The sequence below is a fragment of the Cebus imitator genome, unplaced genomic scaffold, assembly GCF_001604975.1.
Source record: "Cebus imitator isolate Cc_AM_T3 unplaced genomic scaffold, Cebus_imitator-1.0 Scaffold456, whole genome shotgun sequence".
Taxonomy (NCBI): domain Eukaryota; kingdom Metazoa; phylum Chordata; class Mammalia; order Primates; family Cebidae; genus Cebus; species Cebus imitator.
This window is the reverse complement of record NW_016107771.1, coordinates 1,479,478-1,493,990: the sequence shown is the minus strand read 5'-3', so window position 1 is coordinate 1,493,990 and position 14,513 is coordinate 1,479,478. Positions and strand designations below refer to the sequence as shown.

Here is a 14,513-nt window from a genome sequence, read left to right as displayed (position 1 = left end):
AGGCGGAGGTTGCGGTGAGCCGAGATCGCGCCATTGCACTCCAGCCTGGGTAACAAGAGTGAAACTCTGTCTCAAAAAAAAAAAAAAAGAGTGATCTGATGATTCAATTTGGGATGCAAAAAAGTTTCCTCTTTCCTCAGGTAGTATAATTGGAGTTTAGATGCCTATTTCTCTATTTTAGTTCACTATCCCGTTTCATGTTTGCTGCTCAAAACAGAAAAAAAAGAAACTGTAGGGGGAGGAAAAGCTACAAAGATTAAAATGCCATCATGTAAACACAAAATCAGTAACTAGACCCTTGGCTCTAATATTGGCTTTTCACCTTTTGAATACATTTTCTCATTCTGCTTTGTTTTTTCATCAGAACTCTGCAGCCCCCAAATACAAATATAATAGTCAAAGGCCTGAGAATTTTGCTTAGAATGACAGAAAGGAACTAAAGTTCACAACCGGATCATATCTAGTTTTCTGCCAAAACAAAATTCATGTTTAATCCCTCTGTGTAGGAAAAGCATATATTAGGCCATTTTCACACTACTATAAAGAACTGCCTGAGACTGGGTAATTAAAAAGGAAAGAGGTTTAATTGACTCACAGTTCAGCATGGTTGGGGAAGCCTCAGGGAACTGACAGTTATGGTAGAAGGCAAAGGGAAAACAAGGCGCCTTCTTCCCAAGGTGGCAGAAAGGAGAATAAACACAGGAGGAACTACCACACACTTAGAAAACCATGAGATCTTGTGAAAACTCACTCACTATCACGAGAACAACATGGGAGAAACCAATCCCCACCCACCTCCCATGATTCAGTTACCTCCACCTGGTCTCTCCCTTGACACGTGGATTATGGAGATTACGGAGCTTACAATTCAAGATGAGATTTTGCGTGGGAACACAGCCAAACCACATCAAAGTAGATTATATCAAGAAAAGAACAAAACTTTCCCTTTTATCTACTTTTTAGTTTATTACATGTGAGCATTTTTGCAGAATTTTGGTAGAAAAGTTGTTTGGTAGGTGTGTCATAGTTACCTGTAAAACCTCACAAATGTTTAAGATAATCAAATTATAAACACAGTCTATTTTAAACCTAAATTATTTCTTGTCAGAAAAAAAAAAAAAAATCTAAGACATTCATTTCCTCTGTGGCCTGGGTTCCAAAGAGTAAATCTGTAATCGTGAATAGAAAAAATAAGCCTCAGAGGCAGAAAAAGGTAGTAAACTCTTCAAATAAATAAATGTGCTGTTTTGTAATTTCAAAAATAGTGCGTTTGATTCATAATACTGTTAAAATATTCATTTCATACTTATGCAATGTAAAAAACAGAAAATTCAAGATTTGGAAGAAGAGTTTATTCTATGAGCAGATGTCATCTGCAAAGTTTATCAGTTTACAATTAGGAAGGATTATGAGCCAAAGAGAAACTTTCACAAAATAATACAATAAGACTAGCATCCAAATCACACAGATTTACATGAAAGTGAAAAATAGGAACAAACTCACTTTTTCGATTACGGAAAGCATAGGGGGAGAAAAAGTAATTGTGTTCTATGATAAATGAGCCTTTCTTAGCTGAGAAATCAGAGTTCCTTCCCATTTTATGTACTCAATTTGTGCACTTTCTATTCTATGCTCCAAGCCATTTCTTTCATCTTACGAATATAAGAAAATTAGAATTGTACTATTGAGGATATATGAGGAATTTAATAATGCCTTATTACAGTACTTTGATATAAAATCAGAAAGATACTGAGCTTGGAAAAGCATAATACTGTTATCACTTACAACTACATTTATTTGGGGGAGAAAATATCTTGAATGATTCACCAATATAAATGCACTGAAGCCAGCACACACCTCTGATGTGATTTGATGTGAGTTGTCATGTTAAACCTCAGACCTGGGGTATTATTAGGGTACATTCCTTGCCTCTAACAACCCATGCTCCAAGAAACCACGGTGAGAGCCAAGAAGTAGAACCATTTTTTATATCCTGCATTTATTTAAGCAAACCAAATGTGTAGAGATAGGAAATTAATGTGTTATAATGTTTTACAAACACAGAGAGAAGACACAGAATATCAAGACCCTGAAGAGAGTGCATTTGAGGACGCAGTTCTATCATAGGAGACCACTTGCAGGGAACACATGAGAGCCACGGCTGACACACCCATCTATTGTTCCTGGTTTGCCATCATTCAAGATGCAATAGATAAATCAGTGATTTGCTTTCAAACAAATATTACTTTAATGATTAGTGTAGCCTTGAAGGGTTTGTGAGTGACTATACTATACAATGTGATGCTAGGCTTAATGTGTCATTTCAATGCTGCTGTACATTAAGCAGGGGAAATCATTACATATTAACTGCGACATCCACTAAAATGTGAACTAGGTTGCATAGGTTAGTCCTTTGGGCAGCACGATGTTGCTCTAGTCCACCAAGGCTTAAAGATTCACAGTGTAGAGGAAAAAAATATGAATTAAAGCATTTCTACTAAAATATAGTTTAATAGCTGGTGTTAACAATTTGCATAACAGAAGCCGAATTAATAACATTGTAACATTCCGTAAGCCCCTTCATTTGAAAAACACTCCATGTTTTCTTCAAAACTGTTACACTCTCAAAGCTAGTCTTGCAAATTAATCGTCAACCAAAATTCTACTTATTTTGAAGCAAATAGAAGCCAAACTCCACAATGGTTCAGTTTCGATCACAGAACAAAGATCAAGAGTTTCACATCACGTCTGTAATACATTTGGTGCTGCTTCCCAAATGCTCAGCAATTCACTGCATGGACACTGGAGAATGGGACTGTGATGCAGTTTTCTCTTTTTCTTTAAAGTACATCATTCTTAACAGCAAACGGATTACAAAAAAGTAGATACTATGCAAACTGGATACCATATATCAAACACAAAAATCCTATGGAATTCCCATGAATATAATGAAGTAATACAGACAATTGAGAAAATTTGCTCCAAGATTCTTCCAAGTTTATGGATTCAAGTAGTCGAAGCATCATGGAATAATGACCACAGAAGCAACATACAATGCCTTGACTTTTTTGATCAATAGTTGACAGTTAGTTGCCTGAAAAGGTCCAAAAGGCATGGAATACTTCAGAAAGAGACTTTTATTTTAACATCCTTTTAGTTTACATAGCTTCTTACTTAACTAAAAGCTCTCCCACCTCCATATCACATCACTCAAAACAACCACAATCTAGCCACTTTCAGATTATCAGAAGCAAATCACAAAGGTATAATTAATTTATGAAGTGAAGTTCATCTTATGTAGTGAATCCAGCCTCATAATTATTCTATTTTACAATAGGTATTTTAAATCCCAAATCTAAAGTTAATGTTTATATAGCTCAACTCTATAAATCCACAAAGAACCTTTCAGAAATAGATGGAAGAAGTTAGCATTTTCTAAAGTCCTAAACCTGTAGAGATAAAATACAATCAGCTAACACCTTAAATATGTCAGGAGCATCCCACTTCCCTACCACAAAAATATCAATCATGTGTAATAAAATATTACTATAGAATAGGCAGCAACTTGCTTGCTTGGTTTTCTTTCCAAGACCATACTAGATAAAGAAGAGTAATCAAAAAGGCACCTATATTTGTATATATCTGTATTATAATTTTGGTATACATTTTATCCACTTTCTATAGGGATGTGTTATTAAAGATTACACACGTTTTCTTCATCTTTTCATTGAAAACATTCCACTGGAGCTCGATGAACCTGAAAAGGAGGTACACCCTTTGAACTTCCACTATCCTTTTAGAAGTCTTGTTCCTCATTCCCAGAATGTTGTCAAGCTCAGCACAGAGATAAGGAAAGACTGTGGCACATTGGAAAAACCAGATCTGCATCTTCTTCAAGAAATGAGCCCAGTGGCCAGAGAAGGGCTGGTCTAATCATCTTCTAATCTCATCCATATTCCTACAAGGTGCTTGTGGAAACTGTGCTTACAAATGCCTGTGTGGTCTGTGGATGTCGGGGAGACCTGGGATTATCAACAGCCTCCTTCATGGATATCTGACAAGCATATAAATATTTCACACTGAACTACACTGCAAGTGTGTAAACAATAACAAGAAGACATGAAGGATTCATTTTGCCATAGGTTAGAAATAGAAAGCTTTCTAGAGAACAAGAATTATTAGTAAAAATGTATACTACAAAAGCTTACACAAAAGCAATATATTCTGTTGCTATACTTTGCACAAGAGAGAATATAATTTTGTTTTCAGAACCTTTTAAAAGTGTATCAAACTGTTCCTTGTGCTTCTGTCAGGCTTGAGAACACATCGAACTTAGAAAGGCAGGTGCATGCTCTCTGTGCTTGGGTGTTTACACAGTCATCTTTAACTCAATATTTAAAAATCTTCTTTAGCTGTCAGCTTTATGCACGAGATACCTGTTGCCAAATTGAAGGTGGGAGGGAAGCACATGAAAAGTGGAAAAGTTGCTCAAGCATGTAATTTTTTTAAATGATGCTTTTAAAAATAGCACTTTGGTTTTATACATACATTTTTCCAATATTTCTCCTGAGATGCTTAATATCCTGACACACTTTATTAACAATTGCCAACACTACCAAATTACGGCCTCATGAGCATGCAACGTCTTGTTCAGCTTTAGTCTTCATTGTAAAATAACTACCCTCTAGTTAAATTCTGATCAGATCTTAATTCCTAAAGGCTTGAAGCAGAAATATCTTGCTATGCAAACATTATTACGTGAAGCTTAAAATTTTAAGAGACTTATTCCTCAGATATGTATTTACTTTTATATTCAGTGAATCTGGTTTTGAAGCCAGTGGATGAAACTACTTTCTTGATTACAAGCATTATTTCAAGTCAGTTTTCATTGTGCTTCCTATAGATGTGCTATTTATCTAAAATTGTACCTGTCCTACATTTAGTCTAAAAATTTAATCAACTGTTCTTTTTTTATAATCACAAAAAGATGGCCTGCCTGGGTGAAATGTAAATATAAACTTAGTAAAATAAAATTGAGCAGATGTTTTATCCTCAGCTTTAATGACAGATTTTTTGCAAAAAATATTGCAAGTTCAGCTTATCTTTGTAGGTTTGTGTATAATATACGAAAACAGATATGGGGTTTTATCACTTTAATTGCGACTGGCCATTTCAATGAGGGGAAATCAGTCAAGCTGGTTATCTGGTAACCTGCAAAACCCCCTTAAAAGAAGTCTGTAGTTATTTGCCTGAATTTATTTTTTAAACTTTATGTCAGTGGCATATAGAAGCAGCTTCATTGTAATAAAGCTTATTTGCTCTTTTAGCCTCACAAAATGAAATCACAGATTTTCAAAAGCATGTGCTAACTTTCCTAAAGTGTAAATAAATTAGCTGTGGCCTTTGGACTAGTAAACATTTCCTTAAAAGATGTTTGCAGGACGTTTTGTTAATTTCCTTAAATGTAACATATAAGGCAGATATCCCCAAGACCCATATATGTTAGTACATTTTTGCAATTTTTCTTTTTCAGTTTTATCTTAACTGTGAAGTCAGACCCTAAATGAATGCTACCCTGTTGCAGGTCACAATAAAGGGTATAATCAGAAAAACACTGGATGGCTGATGGGCACCAGTAGCTCAATGGCCTTGACTGCAGGCTCTGGAGGAAATTTCAAGACCCACCAGCAAGGGCTGCACTGGTGGCTGTGAATCCAGCAAAAGCCTGCAAAGTCACTTATTCAAAAATCAAAACACGACAACAATTTCTTTCTTAGAAAACAGCCTCTTGGGCCGGTACTGAAAAATCTCTGGTGACATTCTTGTTTCATTCCCTTGAAGGCGATTTAGAAAATAAAAGCCAGAAAACGGGAAAGGACGTCTTTTGATTAACCACTTTCAGTGGCTAGATTTCCATTCCAGAATTTGAATACCATTTTCCAAAAGAAGACACCAGATCATCTCTGTTTGGAACTGGCAACTGTCTGCTGGGTATTTTTCCAGTCACACTCCAGCTTCCATTGCTTCATTGGCTCCTGTTACATTTTCTTCAGTTTGAAATCAGTGGTGGCATTAAGTTAATGAAAGCTGTTCAATGGAACACTTAAATCGCTTATTTACTAGAGTATACATGTTATTTCCTAAGGTGTAAATCCTTCAAAACTAGAGTGCAATGCAGCAGGGAAATCTCAAGCAACTTTTCCAAGTATGTTTTTCTCTTGAGCTGGCAACTAGAGGAAGAAAGGGCTTTTATCAGTCACCCTTTTTGCTTCAATAATAGGAACGGGCAGTGCAGCTGCCTATGTTACAGAAGCTTGAATCTACATGACATGCAACAGGGTAAACGCTACTAGGGAAATTATATCAATGACATCATAATTTGCCCTTTGCAGAGTAGCTGTGAAGTTATTTGGTCCTGATATTCTGTGGAACTGAGCATAGACTTGGGTCCATAGAATATACATGGAAAGTAGGAGATACCTTGGTACAAATGAGAAATAAATAGACCCCAGTCAGCCTAGGGAATGAGAAAATTTCTGTTTAGTAGAAGTTTCTAGATCCCTAAGACAACCAGTCAACATAATTTTAACCAGACTGTCCTTCTGCCACTGTTTACATTTGTTATATTGGGCAATTTTCACTAATATTGGAAATTGCCTCATGACTCAAAAGCAAAACGGGTTTTACGTTATTGGCTGCATTACTGAGTTAAGAGAATTGGCTTCTGGTGATTCCAAAGTGACAGCTAAGAAGTTTCATATACACGCTACATTTAAGGGACAATCAACATCTCTATTAAAGTCTACAAAAATACATTTCCCAGAAGGGTTCAATAGCCAATCAAAGGAAACCACTAACACAATTAGCAGCACCAGGTCTCCAGATACAATGATTTTTGTTTGTAGCAATTACTGAAAATGCTGCTGTTTTCAGCCCAGAGGTCATTCCTTCTTCCTGGTACCTGTGTGTCTAATTGTCAAAGGAAGGATACATCATTGTAAAATAATGGCCAAGTTGTCTTAAAAGTATCTTCTATCTTTTAAAAAGATTAGGTTTAGAATACATTAGAATAAAGCTCAAAGGGCAAGGAAAAATAATTAATTAACAAACTCAATGTAATTCGCTGGGAGCATTCCTGTTCTCCCTGTTCTCTGCACTGTGCCATACATCCAGCCATCGTCAATGGGCTGCACATTAACAATGTAGTCGCCGTCTCTGAAGGAGACCTCATCTTCATCCTGGGCACTGTAATCGTACATGGCTCGGTAGGTCCTCTGAAAAAGGAAGAAGGGATTACACAATGAATACCAAAATAGCTACAGCCACAAATTCCAATCACAACACACCAATCCACACATAAAGGAACTATTAGGAATGTTTTCAAACACATGTACCTCTGGCAATCTGTAAACCTAACATCTAACTGTGCTGTTATCAACTTTACTAGTCTAGCAAAAAGCTTAATATTTTTGGAACACGGATAGAAAATTCACTAAATATGACAGCTAGCCCATCAAAAAGCTAGCTTTGAAATAATAAAGCCAAGTTTCCCCCAGCTTCAGATAACCCCAGAAACCTTAGATTACATGAGATTTCATATTCTTCAATGAACGAAACTGGTCATATGTCAGAGAAGACCAAATCTCTCCTGGCAATGTACTTTTCTTAAGTAGGTGCTAAAAATGTTTATTTCTTCTTAAAAATATGTAACACAAATAAAAGAAAAAATCCATAATATACTCACTATATAGGTTTTTGTATCACTGTGAGAGAAATTTGGCATACAAATGTTCCAAATGCTAAGGTACATATTCAATTATACTTATCATATTATTATAATGAGTTTTCCTATATTGGTTTTTGTTTAAGACTAAGCATTTAGCTAACACCAACATCAGACAATCTCAAAATCAAGTACATTCATAGACTGAGGGCACTGGCTGCGATCCAAAGGATTTTAGAGCAATTCAAGTTACTGGACAATGTAGAAGAGTTTCCTGTTTCTAATTGTTGAGCTAAAGACCAAGAGACTATGTCAAGGGCTTATACAAGTAATTTCTGCATGAGAAGTCAAGTATAACTAGAAAATGTTGAACACTGCTTCCAAATTTTTCACTGAATGTATAAACCAATACTTCAAGGCTTCCAATTAGGGATTTAAAGATATATTATGGCCACGTAATTTAGGCTTTCGTGTTCATTTTGATTAAGATCAACTTGTAAATACAACCATCAAATATCTCTGCTCTTAAGGCCTGAATAAAGATCATCATTGGCTAGTACCAATCATGAAGTAACAACTAGGACATTGTACTGGTAGATTCTTTATATGTTTTATTGTTTTATATAATGCTTATTAATGCCTTTCTTTCTCAACAGTTTACCTCTGTAAATTTTTTGCTTTCTTCAAAAGTGTTGTATAAAAGGCAACACATCATCATTTATCTTTAAATTAAAATATCCAACATTCAACTCTATTCCACATGTATTTACATGCTTGAAGTGAAATGGGAAGACCAGATAAGAAGGAACATATCAAATGGACACTTACTAGATTTGGTGAATGCTGCATTGATCTCATGGATGACACACTGGTCTGGTGCATGTAGCCATAGCCTTGGGAATGGCTTTGCTGATAGGCTCCAGGAAGAACAGGCGCTACATGTTAAACATACACAGACACAAAGATTCCTTAAAGCTAGCCTCCAAATAGCCATCCCAAGCCCTCAAAGTGATGTTATCCTCTGCTAGAAGCTTCTAAAACAAAATGCCTTTTCAGTGTTGTGAAATTTAGGTTGCAGTGCTATAAGTGATCTCTAGATTAGTAGAAACCTTAGTAGTTAGGGACACATAAAGAAAATCAGTTTAGCATGCAGTTAAATATATTTTAAATATTTTTGTTGTTCTATTGCAGGTGCTATGTTAAAAACATAAACAAAAATTTGTCATACTCCCTGAATGAAATCATGCTTTTATTTGACCCTGTGATCCTTTTCGGCATTTTCCAGAAGAAAAATTAGAATTTTAAAGGAATTTAATGGCATTACCAAACTAATGACAGAGTGTAAATGTTTTCATAGGGTATTTCTCATATAACGGATACTGTCAATATTTCAAGTCATATAGCTGAACGTTACTTTTAAAAAGATGGCAAACATAACGTACGTTTAGCAATGTATGTTTGTTCAGTAGTTAACAAAGTCTGTACCCTTTAAAGAAACATTTACTTAGAATCTATGAAGCCTTTATTTTGAGTAAGTGGCATCAGCTGACTTATCAAGAGTAAATAAGTCAACTAAATATGTTACAAACACCTGAGAAGCCAGAATTTCATAAACATTATTTTTCTATATTAAAAAAGTATCAAAATAGTATTCATTCAGTTTGTGCTCTCCAAACCACTAATTGTGACATTCAAAAGGCAGAGTTCCTGTTTTGAAGGACTCTGAATTCTAGAGAAGCCAACACAGAAGCTAGATTTTAAAATCGCACAGAATCAGCAGACATACGTTTGTGTGCATGTTTCTCTGTGAATGTGTTTATCTGTAACCAGAAACATGAGCTACAAATGAGGGTATTTTCATAGCATGCCCTTCATTGTGTTTCGAATAATTTATATGCTACATTAGTACAACTTTTATGTCATATGTGCTATAAAATATATAATAGTTTGCCATTTTCGTTTAATCAGGCTGAGTATATAAAGTAATTACAAATGGTTGATTTATTCAGAACAGTTTTTATAATAAAAGGAATGAGAACATTTAATTCTGGGTGTTATGAATAATTAATATAAGCAGCAAATTCACTCTAATGATACATGAGATCATCAATACTTTAAAGAAGTTTAATTATCAGAAAATTACAAATCATTTAATAGGTTCTCCAAATGATAACTACATTAGATTAAATGGAAATTTTTAAAATAGCTCAAGTGAATTTATCTTATCAACTTATTACAAATTATGCTTAATGTCCAGATAGGGGATCAAAGAGAAATTGCCAAGATCTCCACTTGAATTATAGTATATTGTAAAGTCATTAAAACATCATTAAACATCTAATACTTCAGAAAATAACACTTTTTAACCTTTTCAGCAACACTTAAATATTTAATGTCAAGAGATATTAAGTATATTGTCAAAATCCACTCACGAAGAAAAAATAATAAACTTCCCATAGATCTCCAGGCCCACTTAATTAGCTAAGTAAGGAGGTTTTTCTATGTATTTGGATCTGGAAGCATTGAGCATTCATCCATTCACTGCCTCTGCTCTCAGCAAATATTTATTAGTTAATGCGTGCACAGAGCTCACTGCATTGGGCACACAGTAAGCCTTCACGAATGGTAACAATAATTACTGCTGTCCGCTATGTTCAAGGCATGCCAGAAAGAAAAAAAGTGACAAAAACAATCGCTCTCCTGGAGCACAATGGTCCTGGACACCTGGCCTTTTACCAAATTGAGGAAAAGGCACTGGCTACTCAGGGTATTTCCAATTAAATGATTCGGCCTGCAGACTGACAGTCTTGCACTGGTTTTTAACCATTTAAACAACTCATGGCTTCATTAATTACTGCTTGAATCTATGTGTAAAGTTTTAAAGATTAAATTTAAACATCTCTATAAATTTATAAAAATTAAATTCCAATTCATTGTTATACCATTTAACTATGAACTTTGAGTTCTGATGTATAGAGGTAAGCACAGCCATCTTAAAATGTTTAGGAAAAACTTTCAGAGTGAACTCTGAAAAGAGCTGGAAAACCAGGATATCGCATACTCTGTAAGACATTTAGGTTCGCTCAGTTTAGACATCATGATCCAGCTTAGTGTCCATAAGTACTGACAGTTCAAGAATGTTGCTTAATCATGTTCTCTCATTTTGGCTTTCAAAAAATAAGTAGGCTGGGTATGGTGGTTCACGCCTGTAATCCCAGCACTTTGGAAGACCAAAGCAGGAGGATTGCTTGAGCCCAGGAGTTCGAGACAAACCTGGGCAATATAGCAAGACTCTGTCTCTACTAAAGATAAAAAAAAATTAGCCAGGTGTGGTGGTGCACGCCTGCCATCCCAGCAGCTACTAGGAAGGCTGAGGTCGGAGGATTGCTTGTACCTGGGAGGTCAAGGGTGCAGTGAGCTACGTGATCTCACCACTACACTCCAGCCTGGTGACAGAGTGAGGCCTTATCTCAAATATTTTAACATATACATATGTTGAGATAAGGTCTCACTTTGTTACCCAGAGTTTGTGTGTGTGTGTGTGTGTGTGTGTGTGTGTCAGTGTGTATATTTTGTGTGTTCGTATATATACATACATACATATATTTACATAAAAAAGGTATATTTATGCCTACTCCTTATTTATATGTGACTTTCAAAGGGAACATATGCTACTCAAATACAGCAAGAAAAGTAATGTATGAATCCTAAATATGTATATGTTGGAGAGGGCAGGGAGAGAGTTTAGAAGGAGAAACCTTGGAGGAAACATAATCCATCTATCTAGTCCTTGCCATTTATCTTCATGCCTTTATTGATTATTCTCATCTGCTCTCTGGCTAAATTACTTATTTAAAAGTTTCTTTGGGATTATAAAATCTTGTTATCTACCTGGTATAATAAAAGAGTTTTTAGGGAACTCCTATAGAGGTTATAAAAACCATAAATGATGGCTCACGCCTGTAATCCCAGCATTTTGGTAGGCTGAGGCAGGCAGATCACTTGAGGCCAGGAGTTAGAGACCAGGCTGGCCAACATGGTAAAACCCCGTCTCTACTAAAAATACAAAAAATTAGCTGGGCATAGTGGCATGTGCCTGTAATCCCAGCTACTTGGGAGGCTGAGGCAGGAGAATCACTTGAACCAGGGAGAAGGAGGTGGCAATGAACTGAGATGGCGCCACTAGACTCCAGCCTGGGCAACAGAGTGAAACTCTGCCTCAAAAAAAAAAAAAAAATAGACAAACATAATTGAAAGCCTAAAGAAATTAACTTAATAAAAGCAAAATGGCAATTTAAGAAGAGGCACAAACACTACTTTTCTATTGTTTTGCTACATAAATGCCTTTTTTTGTAAAGTTAGGTAAAATAAGAAAAAGGAAATCTAAAGCAATGGCTTTACATTGGGTTCACTGAGAATTTGGTCGCAAGATACCTATTCCATGTATGAGATTTCTTCTATGAACATATGGAATCAAAGGATTTTTAAAAAGCAAGATGTTAGGTTAATCTGGCAACAAACAAGGGCTTTTTAATCAAAGAGTAAAAGCATAGTGTCCTGTTTATTAAACTTGTAATCAGATACTATTGGCATTGCTAGAGATGGGTGACAATAAAGGGACAATGGCTTTTCTAACCAAAGAGTGAGTTTGACAGGTTTTTTTATTTCAACAACATTAAAGCCACAAACAATAGTTTTAGTTATGCTAAGGCAGCAAAATACACAGACTCAAATTTCATTTCACATTGGTAGGATTTATTGACCAAAGATCTAGAAGCTGACTAAAGTTCTAAGCATTTCGGCTCTATTTGGAATATCCTACAATATTTATAATATCAAAATGTCTCTTCTACTGTACAATAAAGTACTTTCACATATAGCCTATACCAATATTTTCTGTTTAATATTTATTATTAAAATGGAAAGAGATAAAACCAAGATAAAGAAGCGAGTACATATGAAGACCATAAAACAGAAGAAGAAAAGGGAGGAAGAAAACTTTTTTTTGAGGTGGGGTCTTACTCTGTCACCCAGGCTGGAGAGTAGTGGTGTGATCACAGCTCACTTCAGCCTCGAACTCCTGGAATCAAGTGATCCTCCAGCCTCGATCTCCCAAGTAGTTGGGCATATGCCACCATGCCCAGCTAACTTTTTTTTCTACAGACAAGATCTTACTACATTGCCCAAGCTGCTCTTGAATTCCCAGCCTCAAGTGATTCTCTTGTCTCAGACTCCCAAAGCACTGGGATTACAGGCATGAGCCACTGCACCCTGCTGAGAACATTGTAAGAGGCTTACCAAATCTGAAACTGGAAAAAAGAGGAAATATATGTAAACACACAAAGATTAAATGAAGAAAAGAAATGTACCCACAGTAAAGGTCGAAGAGTACTCAAAAAGAAGCTCACTCCGGGGGATGTACCTAGACTGAGTGAACGAAGAGAATAAAATTAAGTGTTCTTGGTGCATGGTGCTGCTTTGTATGTTGTCATTTAATTACTGCAACAACTATCTAAAATAGGCACCATTCCCACTTCGCAGAACAAAATACAACAGAGGCTTAGAGATCGAGCAGGAAGGCAGCAGAAAAATTATCTTTGTGTAGTGAAGCCACAGTAAAGATTTCAAGACATCCAAGATACGGTGAAGGTTTTGAAGGCCCCTCAATGACTATAGAGTAACAGTCGATGGCCAAATTCCTAATGCAAAAAAATAAAGAAAAGAAAAAGAAAAAAATAGTACTTTATTGAATACAGAGGTAATGTGAAGAGAAAATAATTTGGGTTTTTTCCTATGGGCTTACTTTTTGAAAAAAATCCAGGAAAAGGGAGAAAATCACCATTCAGAAATTTCCCAATGAAGAGTCTACATTACAATGCGATTATTGTCATATTTTCTATCACTTGACTACTGTTAGCTAACGCATGTCAAAAAACTTAATGAGGTTTCGTTTTTCTTTTTAGGACAAAGAATCTCTATGTAGACAAGCAGTGAGGAATCGCTAAAAGAGAAAGTAGAATATGCCACTAGTTTGGAAGTATTAAATAATAAACTAGGTCCTAGTTAAATCCTGTCTAGTCCATGAGCAAGGTTGTGCTGCTTGGTTATAACATAGGGCCATGATGTGGACCCTTCTGCTCAAATTGCTTTTACACATGTCACTGAGAGTTTCATGTCAGAGGCTCAAGTCCCATTCACATCTGCTTTTCCCCACAAGCCATAAGTGGGAGCTGAATCCACAAAGTTTATGCCTAATCCAGAAACAAGATGATATTTTTTAATCTGAAAGAATTCTTAGCACTACAGCAACCCCTTTTCCTTCCCTGCAGAATACACAAGCAAGCCAGACTGCCTCCGGATTTTAGTTTGCAGATTCTTAATGACAAGCTCTGAATAGGGAACTGCCTAAGAATCAGGCTACTGCATAACAAGCTGAGAATACACAGACTTCAATATAAAAATGAAGTGCTCTACAATTGAGTTAAAACCACTAAGTTTTAAAGACATGCCTAATCATCATGATACAAAATAATCAAGCTCAAGCTTTGGGAATCATTTAAAAATAAAAGCAATCAATCATTATTGTTGTTTTGAAATCAGTTTCAGCAGGAGCAACAAACCCTGGAAAGGAAGGAAAGGAGATGACGGACTGAGGACCGAGGAAGAATCAGTTACCTGCAGTGGTTTCAACCCTGCCTGCATATTAAAATCACCTGGGATCTTTTCAAATGTACTACGTTCAGGTCCCCTAGACCAATTATAATAAATCTGAATCTAGGGTGTCGGTAAA

The 14,513-nt window shown here is 35.9% G+C and overlaps 1 protein-coding gene across 16 annotated transcripts in view; it reads right to left on the bottom strand.

The window, feature by feature from the left end:
- Positions 1-14,513, bottom strand: part of NEBL (nebulette) — a 490,627-nt gene that overhangs the window by 116,953 nt on the left and 359,161 nt on the right. For 13 of the 16 annotated variants that reach the window (XM_017511919.1, XM_037732582.1, XM_017511901.2 and 10 more), the window contains 2 exons: positions 8,552-8,658; positions 1,331-7,274 (listed from right to left, as the gene is read on the bottom strand). The exons of the other annotated variants lie outside the window; for them this stretch is intronic. In XM_017511919.1, coding sequence (XP_017367408.1) covers positions 7,098-7,274; positions 8,552-8,658 — 284 coding nt within the window. In that variant the 3' untranslated portion in view covers positions 1,331-7,097. Of the gene's footprint in view, positions 1-1,330; positions 7,275-8,551; positions 8,659-14,513 lie in introns of those variants that run through there. 16 annotated transcript variants of the gene reach the window in all.